Genomic DNA, 22139 nt, shown 5'->3' with positions numbered 1-22139 from the left:
ACACACTCTGGAGAACCACACAATTTCTCAATGGACAGTTCAGTGTCTAAACGTCAGAACAGTCTCTCATAGCACAGATCTCCTACACTATCCCACAAGCTAAGCTCCCTACAATTTGTGCTTAGAAAAATAATACACTGCAGTTTCGATGTCTTGAAGTCTGCAAAATGTTTGTTAATAACTTCAGTAACAGTCTGTTGAGAGACATAGTGCCAAACTGCATTTATCTCCAGGGCACACGGAAAATAATTGCTGTCATTTTTTTCTTCACTAATAAAGCAGTGGCCAGAGCATCACATGCCTGTAGGACAAATGCAGGGAGTAACAAGGATTATTTGTTCAGTAACTGCTTTGAGTCTATTGAAATCTGCTTCAGACTTCCTGCTCATGGGTCTGAGTGACACTGTTTCCTGGTTTTGTGATTTCTCATTATGGATACAGGAAAATGAAAGACACCCAGTGCCACCCTCCTCACCAGGGCTCCAGGGGAGTGCCACAAGCCAGTGGAAGCCTCAGCCAACCTCCTTCTCCAAGCAGGACAAGGCAGCTGCCTGCAGCTAGTGTTCCACACAAGGAGCAGCTCCGGGAGCAGCATTACCACTCAGCGCTGACAAAAACCAAAACTGTTTCAGGAGCAGACCCTTGTCCCTGGGAGCAGAGCTGTTGCTTCTCTTAACGGTTTGGCCAAGTTTGTCCTTGGTGGGCACAGGCAATACCAGAAGAGGGAGTAAAACACTTCAAAAGATGAGCACTGAATTAGTGAGAAGCAATGTGGCAAGTAGGCTAGCTCCTTTCAAGGACAGAAAATGCCACCAATAATGCAGTCTGAGGTGACACAAAGTGAGGAACTCTGCTTACCTTTGGCAGGCTAACAGGAGTTCTCGGCTTTGTTCTGGGATTCTTTATCAGTTGCCTTTGGTCCAGAGGAAGCAAATGATACTTCATGGCCTCGATAAGGAAGTCTTTACAGGTGTTGTTATTCTTGATTAAAGCTTCTTCTTCGACTGTCTGAAAATACACACATGAAAGATCATTTAAACTGAAGTACTTGGTGGCACAAGTCACAAGGGCTTTGTGGAAAGAACATGAAACCTAGAATTTCTCTCCCAAAGTACCAACAACACTTAAAAGAAAACAAAAACAAACAAAAAACAAAAACAAAACAAAATAAGAAAGCAGAAGACAAGCACAGGCTTCTTCTAGCTCTTCCCAAACACATGCAGCAACATCCAAACTCCTCACTGTTTACCAGTGCCACTCACAAGCAGCAGTGCTCCCTTTATTTTGCCACTCTCTGCCAGACACTTAGCAGAGGAAAATTCACCAGGAGTTTGGGTACAAAAGTAATTTCTTTTATTTGAGTCAGTATTTAAGGCAAGGCAACATCTTAATCAGAAGATATAGTTGAAAGAAAAAATACCTGATGGGTTCATCTTGTGAATATCAATTTCATTTCCATTGTATTTATATTTTTTAGACCCAGGATAAAAGCATAGTAGTCAAAGGGACCATACACCAACCCCTTCTTTGAGGATTCTCATTCGTTACTAAGGCTCAGGTCCCAGGAATTAACTCATCAAAAACAACTTCTATGTCAGAGAGCATCTCACCTGCCAGTCACCCAGACCCATATCTTTGCACACAACACATCTTAAGCCAAAATTATCACACACAATGTGTTTTCACCAAGCTAAATTTACATGTATGTTAGGTGAAAAAAATGCAGAAGCTTGTAACACCACACCCCAGGACATTAACTTCTAAAAACTTCCGTCAAGAGGGGCAGGAACACCATCCTCCCAGAGCCCGGGTCACATTTACAGGAAGGTTTCTGCACACACACATGGATTTCAGAATCTACCCAGTTTTATCTTTTATTTCTCTCTTTACAGACTCAGTGACATTTCAGACACAAACAGTCAAGCCATTGGTTAAGGAGCCACCAGCAGCTTAAGTGTAAGTATGAATTATTTATATGCAGACTAACCTGTACAAGATAATCTCTGGGCAAAAGGGGTAGGCGAACATGTTCCATCAGTTTAGCCATGTGCTCTAAGCGAGATTCCTTCTCATAATTTATCCAAGAAATAACTGCTTCAAAGACCTACACAGATAAAGTACAATTAAACAGAGAAGAGAGAGCTGGTTTGCACAGTCACCTACCCAAAATCATTACAATTTTTACAGCCTTGAAGAAAGGAGGTGCAAGATTTCTATCAATCCAATTAAAGTGACTATGCACAAAGCACAAGCACCATGGCAGCAAAGAGGTGAGCTGACCATGCATACTAATAAACAACTTTACATCTACATGTGCTGTATCAGTCTCAAAGCTAAGTGTGTCCAGGACCATCATACACCTATTGACCATTAGTACTGGAAAGCAGCCAGGAAACTTAAGTAGCCTGCTGGCATTTGCACTGATCATTATCCATGAAATGAGCCACAAAGATTACTCCTGATAACAGAGATCTCCCCTCCTAAAGGAGTCTGGCCATAGTGTAAGTCACTGCACTCACCATCATATTTAATCACTGCACCAGATCTGTGTCTGCCCCCCACCAAAAAAAAACAAATCTTCGCGGGAAGTTCACCCCACATGCAGAAAAAGCCCTGTCTGCGGGCACAGAGCCTCTGCACTGCCTGCATTTCCCTGCTGAAAACACTCACATACTCCAGCTAGGAAACAAAGGGCACAATAGACTTCTGATCTGAACTAAAATCTAGTTTTACTCCCAGATCCAACCGGTTCAGATAAGCATCCAAACCTGGGCTCCGTGACAAACTGCTCATAAACAACCCCATGCAGCAGGAGCCACGCAGAGCTCTGTGTGACAAACAGACACGGCAGAAGCGTCCTACTATGTGGGCTCCTGCATGAATATGCATGTGCTTATATAACTGCAAGCCTCACTCCTCCCAGAAGAAAAGCCTAAATGTGTCAGCAGAAAAGGGAAAGGCTTCCTGAAACCTTGGGTAAAGGCACGGAGAGTGGCTGGTGCAGTCTCAGATGATGCACAGCAGGATCTGGGTCCTTGCAGCCAAGTTTCCTAACAGCGTTGGAATTAAATGCTGACCTTTAACTCACATCTACAGGAAAAATTCCTCAGGTGCTCTGGCTACCTGGTTACTCACGGGAGGCTGAGCATAGCCCTCTCCCACCCACTCCAGTCATCCTGTGCTTCCCCCCACAAAAAGCATCACAGGCCCTTGACCCCAGCCCACTCAGCAAGTGCCCTTGGTTGCAGTGCCCCTCCAGGGCCGCTGAATAAATGGTCAGGCCAATTAGTAGAGATTCTTTCTCTCCTTCCCTCTCTCTTTCTCTCTTTCCCTCTCACTCTCTCTCTCTCTCTCTCTCTCTCTCTCTCTGTCTTTCTCTCTCTCCATCACACCCCAAAAAACCATTTCGTTTGGTCCAAGGTCACTAATTTGACAAAATCAACTAGGACAGAGGGCACCATCCCTCAGTCCCCAATTGTTGATGAAAAATGCATTTGCAGCAGGGACTGGCAGATGTGTCCTCCCACAAAGCAAAGGTAGAACAGAAAGTACTTTCTTCATCTTAAGTTAAACTATACACTGAAGCATAACTGTGGGGGTTGGTCTCTCAAGTAATGAATGATAGGACAAGAGGCCTTGGGTTGTGCCAGGGGAGGTACAGATTGCATATTAGGAAGAACTTTTTCATTGAGAAAGTTGTTAAGACCCTGGCCCAGGGAGGTGATGGAGTCACCATCCCTGGAGATATTGAAAAGATACATGAGGTGCTGAGGGACAGGGGCTAGTGGTGAGCTTGGCAGCGTGAGGGGTGCGGTTGGACTCTATCTCAAAGGTATTTTCCAAATGAAATTATTCTATTTAAAAAAAAAAGCAGTAAAGCAGCTGCCAACAAACGCTCCTGCTGACCCATTTGGAATTCAGGACACTGCGTTGAGCATTTAAGCATCGCAACAAGGAGCCATGTAATCAAACCCCAGCAAACGCAGAGGAAAACAACCACTGCAGGACCCTGAGGTATTTTAATATAAAAACTAACACACTGGCACAGGCTGCCCAGAGGGGTTGTGGAGTCTCCTTCCTTGGAGGTCTTCAAGACCCACCTGGACATGTTCCTATGCAACCTGATCTAGGTGAACCTGCTTCTGCAGGGAGGTTGGACTAGATGATCTCTAAAGGTCCCTTCCCACCCTACCATTCTGTGCTTCTATGAAACTATTTCACTTAGGCTACAAAGCCTTTGAAGCAGAAACTAGGTTGTGGTATTTTTCATTGCAAATGAGCGTGGAAGAAGTATAAAGCAAATGTTTAGCCAAACATGCTTTTCATTAACCTCTTCTGCACAAATGCTGAGCTACGGAGCAGGTCACAAGACCAAGACATACCCAGCTACAGATCAAGATGGCAGTGAACAAGTCTCGAAGGAAGGTAAAACAAATGTGCACAAGGAATAACCTGCTTCCTCAGTGCTGGACAATGCTCCTGAGGTCGGCATACACTGATGCCACCCTCCTGTGCCTACTCTAAAAAGAACAGATTTTTTTTTAAAACAATCAGATTCTGGCACCTTCTGTTGGCTCCAATTCCTCATTTTATGAGAAGGAGAAAAAAACCTTAATCCAAGACAGCAATATCTCTATTTAAAGGCCACATCTGTTTCCACTGCTGCCGTGCCCGCTGCAGAGCCGAGTGGCAGCTGCCCCGGGAGAAGGGTTTTTCCAGCCACGCGCGACCTGCTGCCGGGGCATGATGAAACCAAGCTGTTACCCACACAGCTTTATTTAGAGCAGAGGCACGGGCTGAGTCAGCGGCTGGCACCTGCATGGCTGTAGGAGCAATCCCCAGCTTGGGAGAAGCAGATTTCCCAGTCTGGAGCAGAAGGATAAGAGCCTGGAATATCCTCTTTTCTGCACACGACCTAGGCAAAGAGCAAGCCCAGACACTTTCCCTGTCTCTTCAGCCAAAAATTCAGTTGTTAGATACTCCCAGGAGCAAGAACCAAACCGTGCACCAGCTTCTATTGCATGTTAACAGCACGAGACGATGAATTAGTTTCTGGAATCTGAGGCAAAGTCCCAATCCAAAAATCCTAATCTTTTTTGAAATGTCACTGTTCTGAGCTGGCAAGAGCCCTTTCCCAAGGGCTGGAAACCCCTCCCTTTCACACATCATTAGTAAATATTAATAAACATGATTTTTTAATACTTCTTTCTTGTTTTCATACACTGTTATAACTAGGTCAGGTACAGAAAGCATTGGTACAACTGCCTTTAGAGTACTCAGTTATAGCAAAAAGAGCAGGCAGAGACCAAAATAAACCTTTGCCCTAGGCCGAAAGGGCCTGAGCAAAAGCAGCAGCCAGCAAAAGAATGAGGGAGAGGGAGAGAAAGGAGGATAATCTTGGAGTAACAGGGAAACACTGTCATCATTTTACAATTAAAATCGATTTTTGTGGTAGCAGACAATTTGTTTTAGTCCTGATGGCCTTGGGATAAAAGTATGCCAAAATTTGTGGAGATAAGAATATACTTTCTTAGGCCAGTTGATATTAGTTGTGTGGTGGCAAAGGAAGCAGGGAACACACAAGTGCTTGGGCACACGTGCCTTGAAGCACTGTAAGGACAATACTCCCCTTCCTGCCCTTGTAATCTCCCAGCTCTGGCAGGACTCAGCTGTAACACTTCCCAATAAGCCCAAGATGGAAATAAGGGTTAACAGGATGAAGCTGGAACACAAAAGGTTCCATTTAAACATAAGATAAAACTATTTCACTGTTCAGGTGAGGGAGCCCTGGCACAGGCTGCCCAGGGAGGGTGTAGTCTCCTTCCTTGGAGGTCTTCAAGACCCACCTGGACACATTCCTATGTGACCTGATCTAGGTGAACCTGCTTCTGCAGGGAGGTTGGACTAGATGATCTCTAAAGGTCCCTTCCAACCCCTACCATTCTGTGATTCTATGTGCACACACATATGCACAGATATATGTGTGTATATATAGACATACATACCTATTGCATATTTATATCTCATACATTAGCAGATAAAAAGAATAAAGGTCAGGAAAACTGCTTGTCTGTCACAAAGCTATCATAAAACAGCAGCCTATGAGTCTGTCCTTAATTTTCAGCATTTCTTTGGACTCGAGATACACATATTTTGTGTTTATGTTCCAATCCCATTCTCTGCCTTTCTCCTTTTATTCATGTCTGTTGTTTTCAACATGCAGCTTATGCTTACATTTCCTTCCACTGCCTTGCATTCTCAGGTTTTACAATCAGCTACAGAAATACTAGTTTTGATTGAATAAAGCTGAGACAGGAGAAGGATGGAGGGAACACTTTGATTTCTCTGGGCACAAAGCCAATAAGAGCTTTTTCACAATGCTGCATAGGACTGGAACAAAAAAACTAACTTACTAAACTTGCACTTCGCTTTGCAGGCTGCTCAGCTCTTGCAAAGTGATTGTGCTGCGAGCTGCCAAAACACAGCCATTCAAAAAGGGTCCTGAAGTCACGAGCCACATCACCCTCAAGCTCTCTCCTCTACCCTCCCCCAAGTGTCTGTCTCCCCACAGTGACAATTCACAGGTGAGCTGAAGGACTCGAGGAACAGATCTCTCCCCAGAAACCTGTTGTGGGTGATCCAAGAAGCCCACACCAGAGAAAGAGACCAGACTTGGTGTTCACCAAATATTGTAACTATCAGTCACTTTCCTTCCCAGGACTACAGACTACAAAAGACGTGCTGAATATTTCAACCACAAAACAACATCAACCAGTGCCTTTTTCCCTCCTCCTCCATTAGAAGCATTTTCTTCCTTCTTTTGGTTGCAAGCTTCCTTTAGTTGTTCAGTCTGACATGCAACAGAAGCCAATTCTCCTCCCTGGCCTAGTGAAGTTCACCTTTTTTTGAGGTTTTACAGCAGGCAATAAGAGTTTTATGCAACAGCTGATACAAGGTTCCTAGTTTTCCAGAGAGGTAAGGTATTCAGCTCTGGCCCCCAGGGCTCTTGGAAGTGATAGGGATCTGAGGATCACTACTTCCTGCAAAGAACAACCAAGTGAAGGTCATTTTCATGTGTTTTCAGGATTCGCATTATTTTTCATTTTCTTTTCCACATGATCACTGTTGGAACGGTCCTTTAAGAACACAACATGAGAAGTTCCTGATGTAAGGTCTAGAAACATTCCAGCATTCTTACATTCACTGTTGCTATACAATTTACTATACCTTTTCTTCAGAGGAGACTGTGAGCTTGTCACTTGATATTAAACTGCAAACCTGGTCCAGACTAAGGCTAAGAAATTCTTCTCCTAGCATCACCTCAGGAAAGTGCTGCTCTGTTCAACAAACAAAAAGGGGGAACAGAAAATTAGAATGAAATCCATGCTTCAAGTCAATGGAAAGACTACAGCACTCAGAGAGCTGCTTTCATTACAGCTCTGAGCACACAAGACAAACAACACACTGCAGCTGCATGACAGAACAGAAACAGAAAACGGTCTTGGAGCAGGCTAAGGGAATTTGGTGTTATTTCAAGTAAAACAAGCCCCACTAGACACTTTCAGAAATGACACTAAATGGGAACTTAACTTTCTGCAAAGCCCCAAAGTACCTTCCAGTGGCAAGTATGATTAGAAGTGGCAATTGAGAAAAGTGCCAATGCCTTTCTAAAATAGTAAATAGCCTGGCCACCTCGAGACTCAGTTCTTACCCACTTCAACAACTAGACAGAATCAGATCTGCTTCATATCTGGATGAGAGACTCCAGAAAGAGACCTTGGTATTTGTAGACATCCAAAGGAAAGCCCATCTTTAACATGAATCAGCCAATCATTTTGTTGCATATGCTCAGCAGCAAATAGTGAGGGATCTCAGAACATCTAGCCGGATCTGTACGAGGGGGAACATGGACAGATGGACAAGGGGGATCCTCATCCCATGCACACACAGGGGATCAGGTCTCCTCTCCTTCCACCTTTTACATTTTTCCCCAAAATGTGTACATTAACCTTTCCCCTGCTCCAAACACTCAGCACCCATGTTTCCCAGCAGCTTTGCCCCTTTCCACTGAAGTCTGCAATTGAACAAATTATTTTGTCTCCCTTTTTGCCTCCAAATCCCTCATGTTGCAATTTTGGGAACCTCCTGAAGACAAAATAGACATCATGGCTTATAATCCCAAACTGAAGGAATTATGAGACTGATGCAGTACAGATCCAAATAGGATCATCAAATCTGTCAGGCTTGACATCTAGCCAAAGAGCACAAGGAAAGAATTACTTGCTAAAAAATTATTTCTAGGTCAAAACCATGTTAGTTAGTTGCAGACAATTTCAGTTTTGCATGCATTTGTTACATATACATGCCACTTTAATCTCACCTACCAGTTCCCCAGTCCCATTTATCTTTGGTTGAAATACAGCAACATTAATCTCAGATACTTTATCTGAGATAGCACTTTCTCAAAGCTAAAAGATTAGAGCTTGTAAACCCACACATATCCCAAGAGCTCCCTCCACAGCAAGATCTGCCTCTAGTTTTCACAAGTGCAAAGAGTTTTGTCTGCCAAAAAGCAGCACCACAGGGACATAAAATGGCATAATTTCCAGAGAGGAGTTCCTTGGAGATCACACCTGAAAAACTCTTCACTAATGCTGGTGCTGCAGAGGGCACTTACCAACCACTAGCGTTACTTGGTTGAAACAAGGACCAAACCACCACAGCTAAGCTAAAGGCTCTGACTAAAAATAGCAGTATCTGGATAAAGTTTAATACTCTGTTATGCTGGAAATCACAATCAAGATCCAATGAACTCTCTCTGGTCTTAAATACTCGAGAGGCAGGAAACACTCCCCACACAATAAACTGAATGCATTCTGACTTCTGGACACAATCTCCTATTCATTCTGGACTGGCATCTGGCAGCAGGAAGGTATTTGATCTCTTGTTATTACTTAGAAGCAAGTAAAAACATGTACTGATTTTAATAAAGTGACTTGTGCCTGCATCAAGAAGGCTTCTCCAACTACTAAAGTTATCCATTGGCCAGAACTAAGCATTTCTCAAGTAACTGAGCTCATGCACACAAACTCTTGAGCTTGGGGACTTCGGTCTTGGTTTAACACTGTTACATAAACAACATAGTGAAAAGAATTTTAATGGCGTCTTTATTAATGGAGTTCCATTAACATTACATGGGCTGTTGTACTAACTGGGACTTACGAAGGCCAATAAAACAACAAAGCAGACTTTCTAATTGCCGAACAACCAAATAAATATACAGTGAATGCACTGCTTGTTGGGTTAAAGATTAAACAGGGCCTGGAAGCAAGGATAATGAGATATTACAAGCAAGCCTTTATACAATTAACCATTCCTTCCAGGGTACCTTTTCCTCCAGGGGATAATACAAGCCACAGCAGCTGAAAAGGTTTTACTTTTATTTGCAGGATAATAGGGGAGGACTTGGTGGGCACAGTTTTATTCCACTGAGCCTGCTTATGGTCCCAATTAAGGACAAAATCATACCAAGGAAAACACTGCAGGACAGAGCAGGTGCTCTGGGAGATAGCAGGTGTATTTTTCTCCCTACACAAATAGGCAGAAGAGCAGAAAAACAAACTGAGTAAAGGACCCACTTCTCCCAAGCAGAGGTCAAGGGCAACTTTGCTGGAGGAGACTAGAAAGCGCTGGGGGGTGAAGAGCAGGAGACTGCTTGGAACAGCTTTGCGCTTACAACAAAACTCTCAAGGAAACAGGAATCTATCCACCCTTGGGGTAAGTGGCCACTGCTCTACAGATCAGAGGCTCAACCTGCATGACAGCTTTAGCTGAGTGTTCTCTCTCCCATCCACAAGATTTCATTTTGCTCTGTGCCATTTATTGCTAGAACGTACAAATCCCAGCATTGCCTACTTCTTTCACTGGGCAGCGTGCACAGAGAGGACACTAGCATACCAACTCTCTGCTGTTGAACAGGCAGCCACAGGGTTTACCAGGAACATACTAAGAAACCATTTCACAGGCTGGGATCCAAAGGGTTAGGTATTTTTACCCCCTTAGGTGTTCCCTTGCAACCAAACCTCAGTTTGCAATTTGCAGCATCACAGAAAGCCTAAAACCCAGCCAAGTATTCCCTTCCCTGCTCTAATACTAGAAGCATGAAGAGACCAACCAGGACGTGCTGATCTTGCTCAACTTATGAGTTGCTGTACCTGGAGGCAAGTTTACTTCAATAGACAGACAGGCCTTCCCTCACCTGCGTAGGCATTTGCCTGCTGCAGCAGCTCCGTACAAGCGTGCACGTCGGCAAAAGCTCGGATCCCAAGGCAGTTCGTGGGATGCAGCTGGGACTGAAGGAAGTCACAGCAGTTTTTTCTAACATCCATCAATTGCAATAAACTAGCAGCTGGCAACAAAACCTGCAAAAGCAAGAAAGGGGAATTGGAAATAGCAATAAAGCAAGTTTGATTCACAGCTTGCAAAAATTAGATGCAATTCCTCCTTCAGATGAGGACACATCCCTGTGGGGTGTGAGAATGTTGAGGTTTTAACACCATCCATACACAGACGATTCCATCCATGCTCTGAGAGATGGAAACAACTATCCCAACCTGGGCTGATAGAGTTATTCTCCTCATATCTTCTCCACATAAGATCTCAAGACAGGTAAAGGGAGGACAAAATGCAAACCACCACAGATGCATCTGAATTTTTGGATTTGCTGTAAGAAAGTCCTGCACAAAGATTTCTACTTGCCATCACCCCTGAGAGCTTTATATGATTTAAACACATTATCATCACATTCAAAGCCCATAGCAGCCCAGCACTACTCATGATATATTCAACTTCCTTATTCCAGCAAAAGCCATATTGGCTTGTGAGAAGGGTGCCCCAACTGCTGCATAAGAGAGGGTGTTCATAGAGGCTCAAGAAGGTTTTGGTGAGAGCAAGGCTCTCAGGAAACACAAGGCCAACTATTCAAATCAACAGCCCTTATTTTCACTCACACAAAAATGCTGTGGACACTTGTGGTTCACGATTGCACCTGAAAATGAGGTACCACTTTGTACCTACACAAATGAGTGCAGAAAAGCAAGACTGAAGTAGATTGGGAATGTGACATTTGATGGGGAAAAAAAAAAAACACCTTTGAGGCCAATGAGTGGGACAGGAAGTACAAAATGAAACGAGTTGGGATGTTGCAGCCTGTGACATCAGCTATTTCCTTGCTTATGTCCTACAGCAACTGCAGACTTGTCTTATCCCAGCTCTTCCATAGTTCTGGCAGCTTCACACATCCTTCCAACCTGGCATCTGTGCTCACCATCTGAGCATGGATTTCCGACCAAGAAAACCCCCAAAGAGCTGTTAACAAAACAAATAGGTTAACAGCATTCACCTTCCTGGATCTCAATGGCAGAGAAGGGGAAAAAAATGCACCTTCCCTGTGCCTGCCCACCTACTCCCACAGTCCTGTTCTGCATCAGGGCAGGACACTCACAAACTGTCTTTTCTAAGCCCTGCTGCATTCCAGCTCCAGCCCAGCTGTGGAGTGTCTGACTGCTGCCCAGCAGCTGCCCCAACAGGCAACAATAAAAAATTCCATCAGTTAAGTCAGGAGCCAGTTTTGGCTCAAGCTTCTTGATGCCAGGTCAAGATTAGTTTGTGGTCTTGATTAAATCAAGGTAACAATGCTCTTACATTTTTGAAACCTAGCTGTGAACTGGCACTTTCTATCTAGCTGAACCATCTCCATATATCAGCAGAAAGGCAAGCACCTGATCTGCATAAGGGCTGTGGGCAAAGAAGTCAGACTCCCTGCAAACCAACTCTGGCCATACACCAGCCAGAGCTTCCTCCATGCATCCCCCATCTAAACGGTGTGCATGCAGATAGGCTGCTTACCTCAAGTTTTTTTGGGATACTGCCTCTAAAACAGAAGGTACTCACTACCAATATCCACTTGCTACACTCTTCTGAATGTCCCAGTACTGTTATTACAGCCTCATGCCAGCTTGAAAGGGCAGCATAGAAGGAGCCTTACACCACTGCAGTTATCAGGAAAGGGGCACTATCACAGAACCACAGAATTACATCACATAATGCTTCTCAGAAGTAGAATATAAATAGCCTATCCAGAGATGAGTGGATTTTCTCTTTCTTATTTCCCAGATTAACGTCTCACCACTCATCTTGTTTTTACCAGGGAAGGCGAAAAGCAAGCAAGGGATATCCGCTAGCACAAAGTCTGTTTCCTTTAGAAATAACAAGAGGAAATGCCCTGCCTAAACATGTAACAGGACCAAACTGCAACTGCATTAACATCCAGGCAAGTTACTTACTTAAGTTTGGATTTGGCTCTTAATATTTAAACTGCAACCACTGTGAAGGATTGACAAAGAACTGGCTTCTCTACTAGATCAGCCTCCATACCAAAACCCAATCATCTTTTGAAACCATGTCAAAATTACCTGTTATTATGACTGATTTCTATAAAGTCATGTCCAGAACCTCATCTATGGGTTGTGTACACATACATTTTTAGACATAGCTATCTAGTTCACCAGATGTTCTCTCCTGCTCTGCAGACTCTGTACCAATCTCAAGCTTTACACAAAACTGCTTGTGCAATTAAATATTTTCATAAACCTTTGATGCCTCTGAACTAGAAATATCTTTCAGCCAAAAGTGCTCTCTGTTGCTATAAAGTTCATTGGATAGTCAGAGCATCAATGCTGGACTTGAGACTGGGGTTAGTTCCCTGCTCTGACACAGCCTCCCAGATAACCTTGGCCAAAAGTTAACCTACATCATTTCTCCTCTGCCAAACTGTAAGAGGAGCATTTCCCCAAGGCAGGGGATGTATTAAAGCTTATAAGCAGCTTTGACAATTTAGTCAAATTGAAAGCCAAAGAAGAGTACCAGCTGTAATCCTCAGCAGCACATCCAAGGCCCCAGCTGGGACTGCACACCTGCCCAAACAGGGAGGCAGCTTCCCAAGCACCCTCCCAGGGGAATTCATGACCAGAGGAATAAGCAGATTCAGCCTTTGCAAGACAGGTTAAATATTCACTTTTAAATGAATATTCAGGCTTTTCAGTGCAAAGAAGGCAATTAGGCTTTATCACTCCCCAACTCCTACCAGACAGTGCAGAGGGTGAACAATGGCACTTACACTTAAATGTTCCACCTGGGGTGAAGTAGCCCAGGCAGAGGATCAGGGAGCCACAGTGCCTCTCCAGAAGCAGGTATGAGGACAAGGGATAGAGGGGAGAGACAAAACAGGGGAGCACTTGGCAACTTCCTTTTTGATCTACCTTCTACAGCTTCACCACACAGAGCAGATATACCAGGCCTTGATTAAACAGTGGGATACAAATACAGAGACACATCCATCAGACAAAGCACAGTCCTTTGGTGCCACATCCACATCCTTTTCTATCTACTAAGCCAACTCAAGAGACTTTCTGCAGGCCTAGGATGGGCTCCCAACTCAATTGCTGTAACACTCCAGAGAAGTCAGGCCTGTTGTTGACCAAGGTTCTCCAGGATGGCAATGCATAGTAAGGAGCTTTTGCTCCTAAGAAGAAGACAGCCTTGATTTACTACACCTCCTAAAGCTGAGTTCTGCCCCATCCTGAGCTTGCACCTACTATAGTTGCAGCTTTTGGAGTTAACAGCAGGAAGGGAGATGAACTGACCCACTTATCACCCCCTTATCATCAAAGCTGCATCTGCCACAGATACTCTTGTTGTGAAGTCCTGTGCCCCTAGGGAGAGCTGAGGTGGCAGAGGCACACTTCTGAAAGGGAAATGCTACAGCTTCTAGCAAAGCTTTTTTTTTCCCCTCCTTCCTCAAGCCATTTTTTATTTCAATTACTATGTCTGCAAAGCTGACAGTTTCATTATTTATTTCCTCCAGACAGCTGATTTCGTATTTCTTTCTTTCTGTATGAGCCCTGTCTCAAACTGTGGCAGTACACAAGGACACACCACACATGTGGTTACACTGTACCCCTTTCCTAAGAATTTAATTGTGAAATCAGGTTAATCAGGACTTTTCTCAGGAAATCACGACAATCTTAATGGTAATGACTTTCTTAATTGGGAGAGTAAGTCTCAGGCTTCCTACAAGTAATTAAAGTGTCATCAGTAAGACATACACTGAAGAGACTATATTCACTATCTACAGCAGAGGCACAGATGTCTTCACAGGACTGTCCAGGAGAACGAGAAGCGTCCTCTCTTCACTCAGCCCTGCTCAAGGATATTATGTTGAGCCTCTTTGCCATCGCTGGATTTTGCTCCCACCACTCTTCACTGAGCGGGCAGGTTTGATGAGCACTGGAAAGAAAGGAGCAATGCAGCCAGCTCAGCTGCAAAACCAAGACCTAACAGAAAAACATAAGGAACTGCTATGTCTTAACAGCCAGCTTAACAGCAGGTCGGGTGCTCTCACATGTGCATGTGGTTTCCACTGAAGCCAACCAAGGCTGTCCATAAGCATCTGTGAACTTCCCCAAATCACTCACTTCAGTCTTCCTCTCTTTTACAGAAAGTAACTTCCTTCCAAATAGATTTATCAAGCTCCACCTTAGAATGAATGAGTCTTTTTGTCATGTGTATAAATCTTTACAACCAACCTTGAAGTGGGATGCAACAGAAGAACAACAGGATGCAGTGAGGACAGAAATCCCAGGGTGCATTTTCCTGAGACTGCAACATGATTGCAATGAAGACAGAAATCCTTCCTCTGCTCTATGCCCACGTATCCTCAACTGAGTTAAGAGAGAGTATTTGCTCCCAAAGGAGCTCAGTGCTCTCCTTCATGGAGCTAGAGTGGACTGAAAATCTCCTTTCCTGCACACTTGGGAGATATATGAAGGAGAAACTGCATGAGCTCCGCCACTAATTCACTACACAGACGATGAGGCTTGGCCCTTTGTACCACACATTCTTCTGTACTTAAAAAAACCCAAACAACTACATAGAAACACTTTGTGTAATGAAATGACAATCAGCTACAAAAATATGTGCTTAGGAAAAAAAAAACCAGAAAAAAGAGCCTCACTTCCAGGCCTATCAAAGCAAAAAACTACAGGTTTTTGTTAGGAAATAAACAACAAAAATACTGTAAAAAGGCTTTTATTGTGAATTGCTGGGCACTACTCAGCATTCGAGCACACTTGAGAACATTCCTGCACTCCATGTTACCTTTACTGCTCATCTTCTCATTTCAATTCTGCTCTAATTTTACTTTGCTCACTGACAAAATACTGCTTTTCATTTATTCATGTGTTTTGGTAGCTTGGCTGCATCTGTTCAGTTAATATCATTTAACAATCTCTTTACTTGTAGTTTCTATGTAGTTTCTGGCACCTATACCCAGAAATTGCTTCTTCCAGTTGCTGAAGTAGTCTAAAAAAAAAAAAAAAATTAAAACCAAAAAACCCCATCTTTAAAAATGTACCCTTGCTCTACTAGAAAATCAGAGCCCAGGATACTGCAATAGGAGACCTCAGGAGATACCCAGGGGAAAAGTGAGTCTCACCATGCTCAAGCAAGATTGTGAAGGAACATTGCTGAAAAAATGCAGATAGGCACTGCTGAAGGATCCTTCCAGCTGGATGGCCAACACAAAACTGTGCAGCAGGAGGGTGTGACAATGCAAGGGACCAAACCTGCTCGCTGCTTCCCGAGACTGACATTGCTAATCCAAACACGAAACTGTGAGGAGCTTCACATTTTGTTGCTCACGTTGTTTGCCTTCACTGATATGAACCTTTCCAATGAAAGGTTCCACTTTCCAATGAAAGTTCCACTTAAACATAAGAAAAAACTATTTCACCGTGAGAGTGAGGGAGCCCTGGCACAGGCTGCCCAGAGGGGTTGTGGAGTCTCCTTCCTTGGAGGTCTTCAAGACCTGCCTGGACAGGTTCCTATGCCACCTGATCTAGGTGAACCTGCTTCTGCAGCGGTGTTGGACTAGATGATCTCTAAAGGTCCCTTCCAACCCCTACCATTCTATGATTCTATGAATGAATCACAGAACACTCTCTTCTACAGACTTTTCTTCCTGTGGCTACAAGTGAATATTAACCTATTTATGGCATTCTATTCAGAGTAAAACACCCAGAGACAGGATGGAAATTTCCCTTTACATTTTCTACAGGTTTAATGGCAAAACTTTATTCAATTCCATAAAACACTTTCAGCATGGCCATTTTTAACACATAGTAACATTTAACCTAGTCAGTTAAGCTCGCATTAGGTCAGCTTCATTTCTTAGCTCCCATAAATTAATTTACCTCCAGCTTGAAGAGTTACTCAGAGTGGTTATTTAAATAAATCCTGTAGTAAAAGGATCCACTTTCCTAGCTCTGGAAAAAAAACCTCTTTGCAGCTCCTAGGCCACAGAAGGCAAGCTTTGGTTAGGACTTACTAGAAGAGATTGCTTTCTGCAGCTCAGAAAAGGTAATATCTGGACTTCTCCAGAGGCCTTTTGGGCAGGCCTGCACTGCCAAGGCAGAACAGGATTGTTCCTCCAGCCCACTCCAGCTCCCACAATGCTGCTCACACCCAGGTAGCTCCAGCACTCAGATGGGAAAGCAGCTTCCCCAGGGGAAAGAAGCCAGAGCATGTGTAGGTCACTTCACACAAGCTCCCTCCAAGGCAGGCTGACTGGGGCCAGCACAGCAGATGGTAACCTGAGCTCAGCACAGCTCACATGCTGAGTGGGTGCTTCTGAGCCACCTAACAACCAGCACATGGCAGGAAAGCATACATCTTAGAAAGTACGTGCATATAGTCTCCACATTTCCTATAGGAAAAGGGGCCAGCCTGAGAACATGTAAACATCACTTTTCCTCCAGCAATGGAAAAACCCAGAGGTCCAAGGAACTTCACCTCAGCTTCCCACTGAACTAATGCTGCATGTCAGCTCCTGATGACCCTGACTATACACTGTAACTAAGTGTGAGCTATGCAGCAGACAACTAGTCCCAGCAACCCACAGTTGGGTTTCAGCATCAGCTTCATGAAGGACTGCACAGAACTTAGACTGCAAAGTGACATAGCTCAGGGTTTTGTCCAAATTCTTGCAGGAGGAACAACAAGTCAGCAAGAACCTGCACCCTCCCTGAGGGACTGAAGCAGAAGAATATGTTCCATGCACAGCATGAATCTCATTTCAAGCAAAACCAGTTTAATTTTGCCATCTTAATTAGGTCAACATAATACACATAGCAACATTGCTGCTCGCTCCCCAGCATCACAAACACAGTCTTGCTACCCTGAACAACATCCAAGTCCCAGAGGGGAAGACAACAGACTTAAACTACCATTTGCAAACAAAAACAAGAGACCAACCAAAAAAACCACATCCACACGACCTGCCAGTGTCGCTTCCAGAAATTAGTGGCTAAGTGCACATCCATTTTCTTACCACAAATACAAATAGAGTCAAAGAAAAAGCTTTGCCAGAAGCCACAGCCATATGACATAGCAAAACACTCTCCTCCTGAGCATCCTGCGTTATCTGTAGGCTGCCTTTCAATTACTCTTTCCACTTCTGGACAAATATTTACCTCAAAGAAACTCAAGACAGAGCACACACACATACACATAACACACACACACACACAAATAAAAGGAAGAATGTCCTCATTTGAGCAATGTATTCTACTCAAAGCTCTGCCAAACAACTCAAACTACCCAGAAGAATTTAAAAACTAACAGGCAGATTCCTCTGCCATGACCTTAAAACAACATTTTACTCACTGCTTGTTTGAGTCTATTTTGACCTTCGACAGACTGACCCACAAGTCAGCACAGCTTCTTGGAAGGCAAATGCCTGCTCTCGTTATAAAAGCTCAACACAAAAGCTAAATGCAACATGACTTAAGTGCAGGGAAAGCAGCAAAGTGCCTCAAGACTAAAGAGAGTCTGGAAGTAGCTCTTTTCAGGCTCAACCTTTTACTTTCTGCAGTCTGAAGAGATCAACTCACCCCCCAAAGGACGTGAGCCTTGGAGTTTCAAGCTTTTTACACAGGCCTCCACATGAGCCGCTGAACCAGACCTACCTGCACGTTCTCCTCTGTGACTTCGATCTCAGCAGTGTAGATGTAATCAATCAGCTTCCTCAGAGTTTGCCCATCGACGTCTTTTATCTCAATCTTCTTGGCTTTACTTTCAGACATGTCTCCTAAAATGAATTTCAAAAAGACAGTTAATAATTTGCTTTGCAGGGCCTCACTGTAGGCTCTTGCTCCCCATACATCCAGTGCATCCTCCTGGTATCTGACTAAAAGACTGCCCTGGCACTACCCATCAAAGGGCAACCAGTGAGAGTCACAGAAGCCTTCTAATGCCACCTAAAAAGCATCTCAACATTTGAATACCCTAGTGTAAAACAAAAGAAGCCAAGAAAAGCAACAAGAATAGAACCTGTCATGGTTCAGCTGCATTCAAACACATACAGGGGCTAAAAAACCTCCCTAGTATGACTCTTAATCACGTCTCAGCACAGTGACAAAGATACTGTGGCCAAGTCTTAACAGGGACTTTGTTTAAAAACACATCTTTGATATATGTACATATTTCTTTAAATTTATATATATATATATGCACATGTGGGTAGATGAGCAAGTTAAAACAGCTAAGTTAGGGTGCCTTGTGGTATAAAAGTAAGGCAGCATTACCCTCTTGCTTTAGAAAGAGCCTGAAACCTGATGAGCAAAACAAGCACACATGCCAGCAGTTACATCCAGTGCACTACAAGCTTCTCTCCTAAATTACCCTCCTGTAACCTGTGCACACAACTATATCTTAAACAAAACATCTGTGCAAAAAGGTGCATTTCTCATCTCTCCCTTCCCAGCATCACACCTCAGAGACAAGGCAGCCTTAGAAACAAAATCAAACATGCAGAACTATGCATCTATGCAGAACCTCTCCTATGCAGACAGGGTAAGAGAGTTGGAGTTGTTCAGCCTGGAGAAGAGAAGGTTCTGGGAAAACCTTACAAGGGAGAGTGAGTAACTGAGGGCATGTAGTGATAGGACAAGGGGTAATGGCTCTAAACTGAAAGATAAGAGATTTAGATGAAATATTAGGAAGAAGTTATTCTCTGTGAGGGAATTCCCTGTGAGGGAAGCCACAGGCTTCCCAGAGAGGCTGTGGCTGCCTCATCCTGGAAGTGTTCAAAGGCAGGTTGGGTGGAGCTTGGAGCAATCTGGACTGGTGGAAGGTACCCCTGCCCATGGCAAAGGGGTTGGAATAATATGGTCTTTAAGGTCCCTTCCAAACCAAACCATTCTGTGGTTCTGTGTGCTATAGCAATAGTTTCCCCTATGGATATACAAGTAAAACTCCTGTCTGTGTGAACTGGTGCTTTATGTGCACCTTCCCATGGCTCCCGTGGCCAGTGCTGCACAGGTACCACACCATATACCCCCTGCCTAACAGGATCACGTCATACAACAGAAGTATGCTGCAGGGAAAGGAAAGGACTCCATGGGGCATCAACACACAGTGACTTCACCCAGCTTTTAATCACCAAGCTTGAAGAACCACAGACAAGAAAGAACAAACTCCCAAGCAGAAAGAGAGTGAAAAAGCAAAGCTAAACAAAGGAGAGTGTGAATAAATGTCAATCCTTAAAGCCTGGGTATGAATAATCACTACTTTAAGAAATCTGGTGACTCAGTACTGCTGTGGAATTAAGAGGAAAAATAGTTCCTGCAGCCTGTGAGAGAAGTAATTACAGCCTACACCTCTGTACAGTGTGCGACGTGGCCGGGCACATTAACTGCACAGCACAGAGACAGATGCTGAAAGGGGTCCAAGCTTGAGCAAAATCTGCATCCTGGAAATTGAACTTTGTGGGCCTCAGTTATGCCAATAAGGAGGTAAACAACATCAGAGCAGTCAGACTATTAGCCTTAGAAAAGCCAACCACCACCCAAGGGAAGCACAGACCAAAATAATATTTGCCCCAAATTCAGTTTTTAAAATTAAGTAATAAAAAGTTGTTCAGAGAAGCACATAAATACAAACAGACAAGCACAAAGGGATGTGACCTACATTTGCGACCAGAAGGACATTTTAATTGACAAAATAAATGTCATCTTCTCACACGTCCTCCACCCCCAAAAAAAACCCATCTCCAGAGACGCGAGAGGGCATCTGAGAACAGGCCAGTGCCCATCAGCCTATGTGGAGCTGGAGGTGCCTGTAAGGAGTCCCTAGTCAAAGCCCACCTGCACAGCGAGGGGCAGGCAGAGCAGCCAGAGCCCTGTGGTACTTGCTGGGAGCCATGGGGCACCGAGGAGGTTCAGATACACACACACAGACTGAGGCAAAAATAGCTTGGAGGGACCGATCCGATAACATCATCTGTCTTTGTAGCGTTCATGTGACACAGGCAACAAAAATAAAGGCTGTGTGGGCTTCCACACCCACCAGCAAGCTGCCAGCCCTGCATACTAACAGCCTCCGCTGCCTCTGCTCTGCCAACAGCCCAGATGAGGACGCACGAGGAGAAAGGAGAGCCTGGTGTGCTGCAGCCCACAGTCGGATGGGACCTGGCAGCTCCACCCCTGCTGGTGTGACTGAGTGTCTGTCACCTCCCAGAGAGTTCTGCTCTGGACGTGTCTCTAACACCACGGAGCAAGGAAGAACCTGAAGATGCCACAAGCAAACCAAGGCAGGGGTTGGTGCAGACTGGGAGTAGGCAGCAAACTGCATCCCCTTCAAGCACAGACCCGGGGCAGCGGCACATCTGAAGCACAGCTGCGAGCAGGCGAATGAACAGCAGGTCAATTAAGGCATCTCATCCCACGTTCCCTCAGAAATTCACACACCTAAAAGCCCACAAAATTCAACCCCTAGAATGTCTTAAGTCAAACTCAAGCTTTATCTGATATCTTAATTATAGAATAATTCAGAGCACTAGCATCATCTCTCACACACATGGGCTGTGCTGAGCAAGGGCTGCCCTGCATGAGGCACAGCACAGATCCCATCCCCATATCACTGCAGCTGGGCAGACACCAGGGACAGGGGATGAGGGAGCTAAGGCAGGTAAAATAGGTGGAATGGCTCCAAGCAGATCCTCTTCAGAGGACAGACTTTGTAGACACCAGCCCCTTGTGAAAGCAAGCCCTTCATGCATCATGCTCAATACCTAGTAGTGCTTTCTCCATTCCCCTCTGCTCATGACAGCAGGGAGAGAACAGAGCTCTTCTGCTTTGTCACAAGATAAACCATAGTGAAAACAGCAGTAGTTCACGGTGCCTTGTTTACCCAGCACAGCAGCTTGCCCTGTCTCCTACATACGGCACTCCAGACAGGCTTCCCAGTGCACAGCTATACTTTTTGTGGTTTCCTAAGTCTGATGTAGGAAAGTGCACTGGAAGGAGTGCACTGAACAGAACCACCACAGTCTCTCATGCATGGACAAGCACTTTGAAGCAGCACACAAGGGAGAACTATTAAGGGAGGCTTCTGCATTCCTGCTTCCTCCTTCAGCACTTGTGAAGTTCCCCCAGGTATCTCACAAGAGCAGTCCTAGCAGCATCACTGAAGTATCCGTTATCCTGTCTGAAATGACTGGGTTTTCTTCTTGACAGACAGAAATTCCTGACCAAAATCATTGCCACAGAATGGAGTGGACAAGGACCAGCCACCATCCAAAACGCTCTAGAAAGCCATTACAGGAAGGGACACCCATTGCAGGGCCCCATCTCTCCTTCAGCAGTGGAAAAATACAAATGGAAGACATTCCTGCTTCTTTTCAGGATTCCCAAGGCTAGTTCAAAGAGGAATAGTGAACCAGAGGACACTAGATGGTTCAGCAAAGACCCCCAAGGTCATTGTAAGGTTATTCCCGAGTCCAAAGTCAGGCCCAGACTAGGTGGACAGAGCCTGCAGAGCGAGGGTAGATGACCTGCGGGTTTCAATTTGGTTCCACCGCTCATACCTTTGCACCGACCCTTCAGTACCACGTGGCTGCTGGAACTGCCAGGGACACCGCACCTCCCTGCACCCCCAGAGCAGCCCTTCCCACATGGGGACAGTGAGCAGCAGCAGCTCCTGCCGGGTCCTGCAAGCACCCAGCAGCACGACTGCCCCCAAAA

The 22139-nt window shown here is 44.6% G+C and overlaps 1 protein-coding gene across 4 annotated transcripts in view; it reads right to left on the bottom strand.

The window, feature by feature from the left end:
• KLHL3 (kelch like family member 3) overlaps nucleotides 1-22139 on the bottom strand; it is a 48858-nt gene that overhangs the window by 14588 nt on the left and 12131 nt on the right. For 2 of the 4 annotated variants that reach the window (XM_062002476.1, XM_062002477.1), the window contains exons 4-8: nucleotides 18084-18205; nucleotides 10259-10421; nucleotides 7228-7337; nucleotides 1988-2104; nucleotides 859-1008 (exon numbers count right to left, since the gene is read on the bottom strand). In XM_062002476.1, coding sequence (XP_061858460.1) covers nucleotides 859-1008; nucleotides 1988-2104; nucleotides 7228-7337; nucleotides 10259-10421; nucleotides 18084-18205 — 662 coding nt within the window. The remainder of the gene's footprint in view (nucleotides 1-858; nucleotides 1009-1987; nucleotides 2105-7227; nucleotides 7338-10258; nucleotides 10422-18083; nucleotides 18206-22139) is intronic. The other 2 variants (XM_062002478.1, XM_062002479.1) reach the window with 2 other exon arrangements.

The sequence above is a fragment of the Colius striatus genome, chromosome 9 (assembly GCF_028858725.1).
Source record: "Colius striatus isolate bColStr4 chromosome 9, bColStr4.1.hap1, whole genome shotgun sequence".
Lineage (NCBI taxonomy): Eukaryota > Metazoa > Chordata > Aves > Coliiformes > Coliidae > Colius > Colius striatus.
The sequence above is the reverse complement of the archived record's forward strand: the minus strand, read 5'-3'. Positions and strand labels throughout refer to the sequence as shown.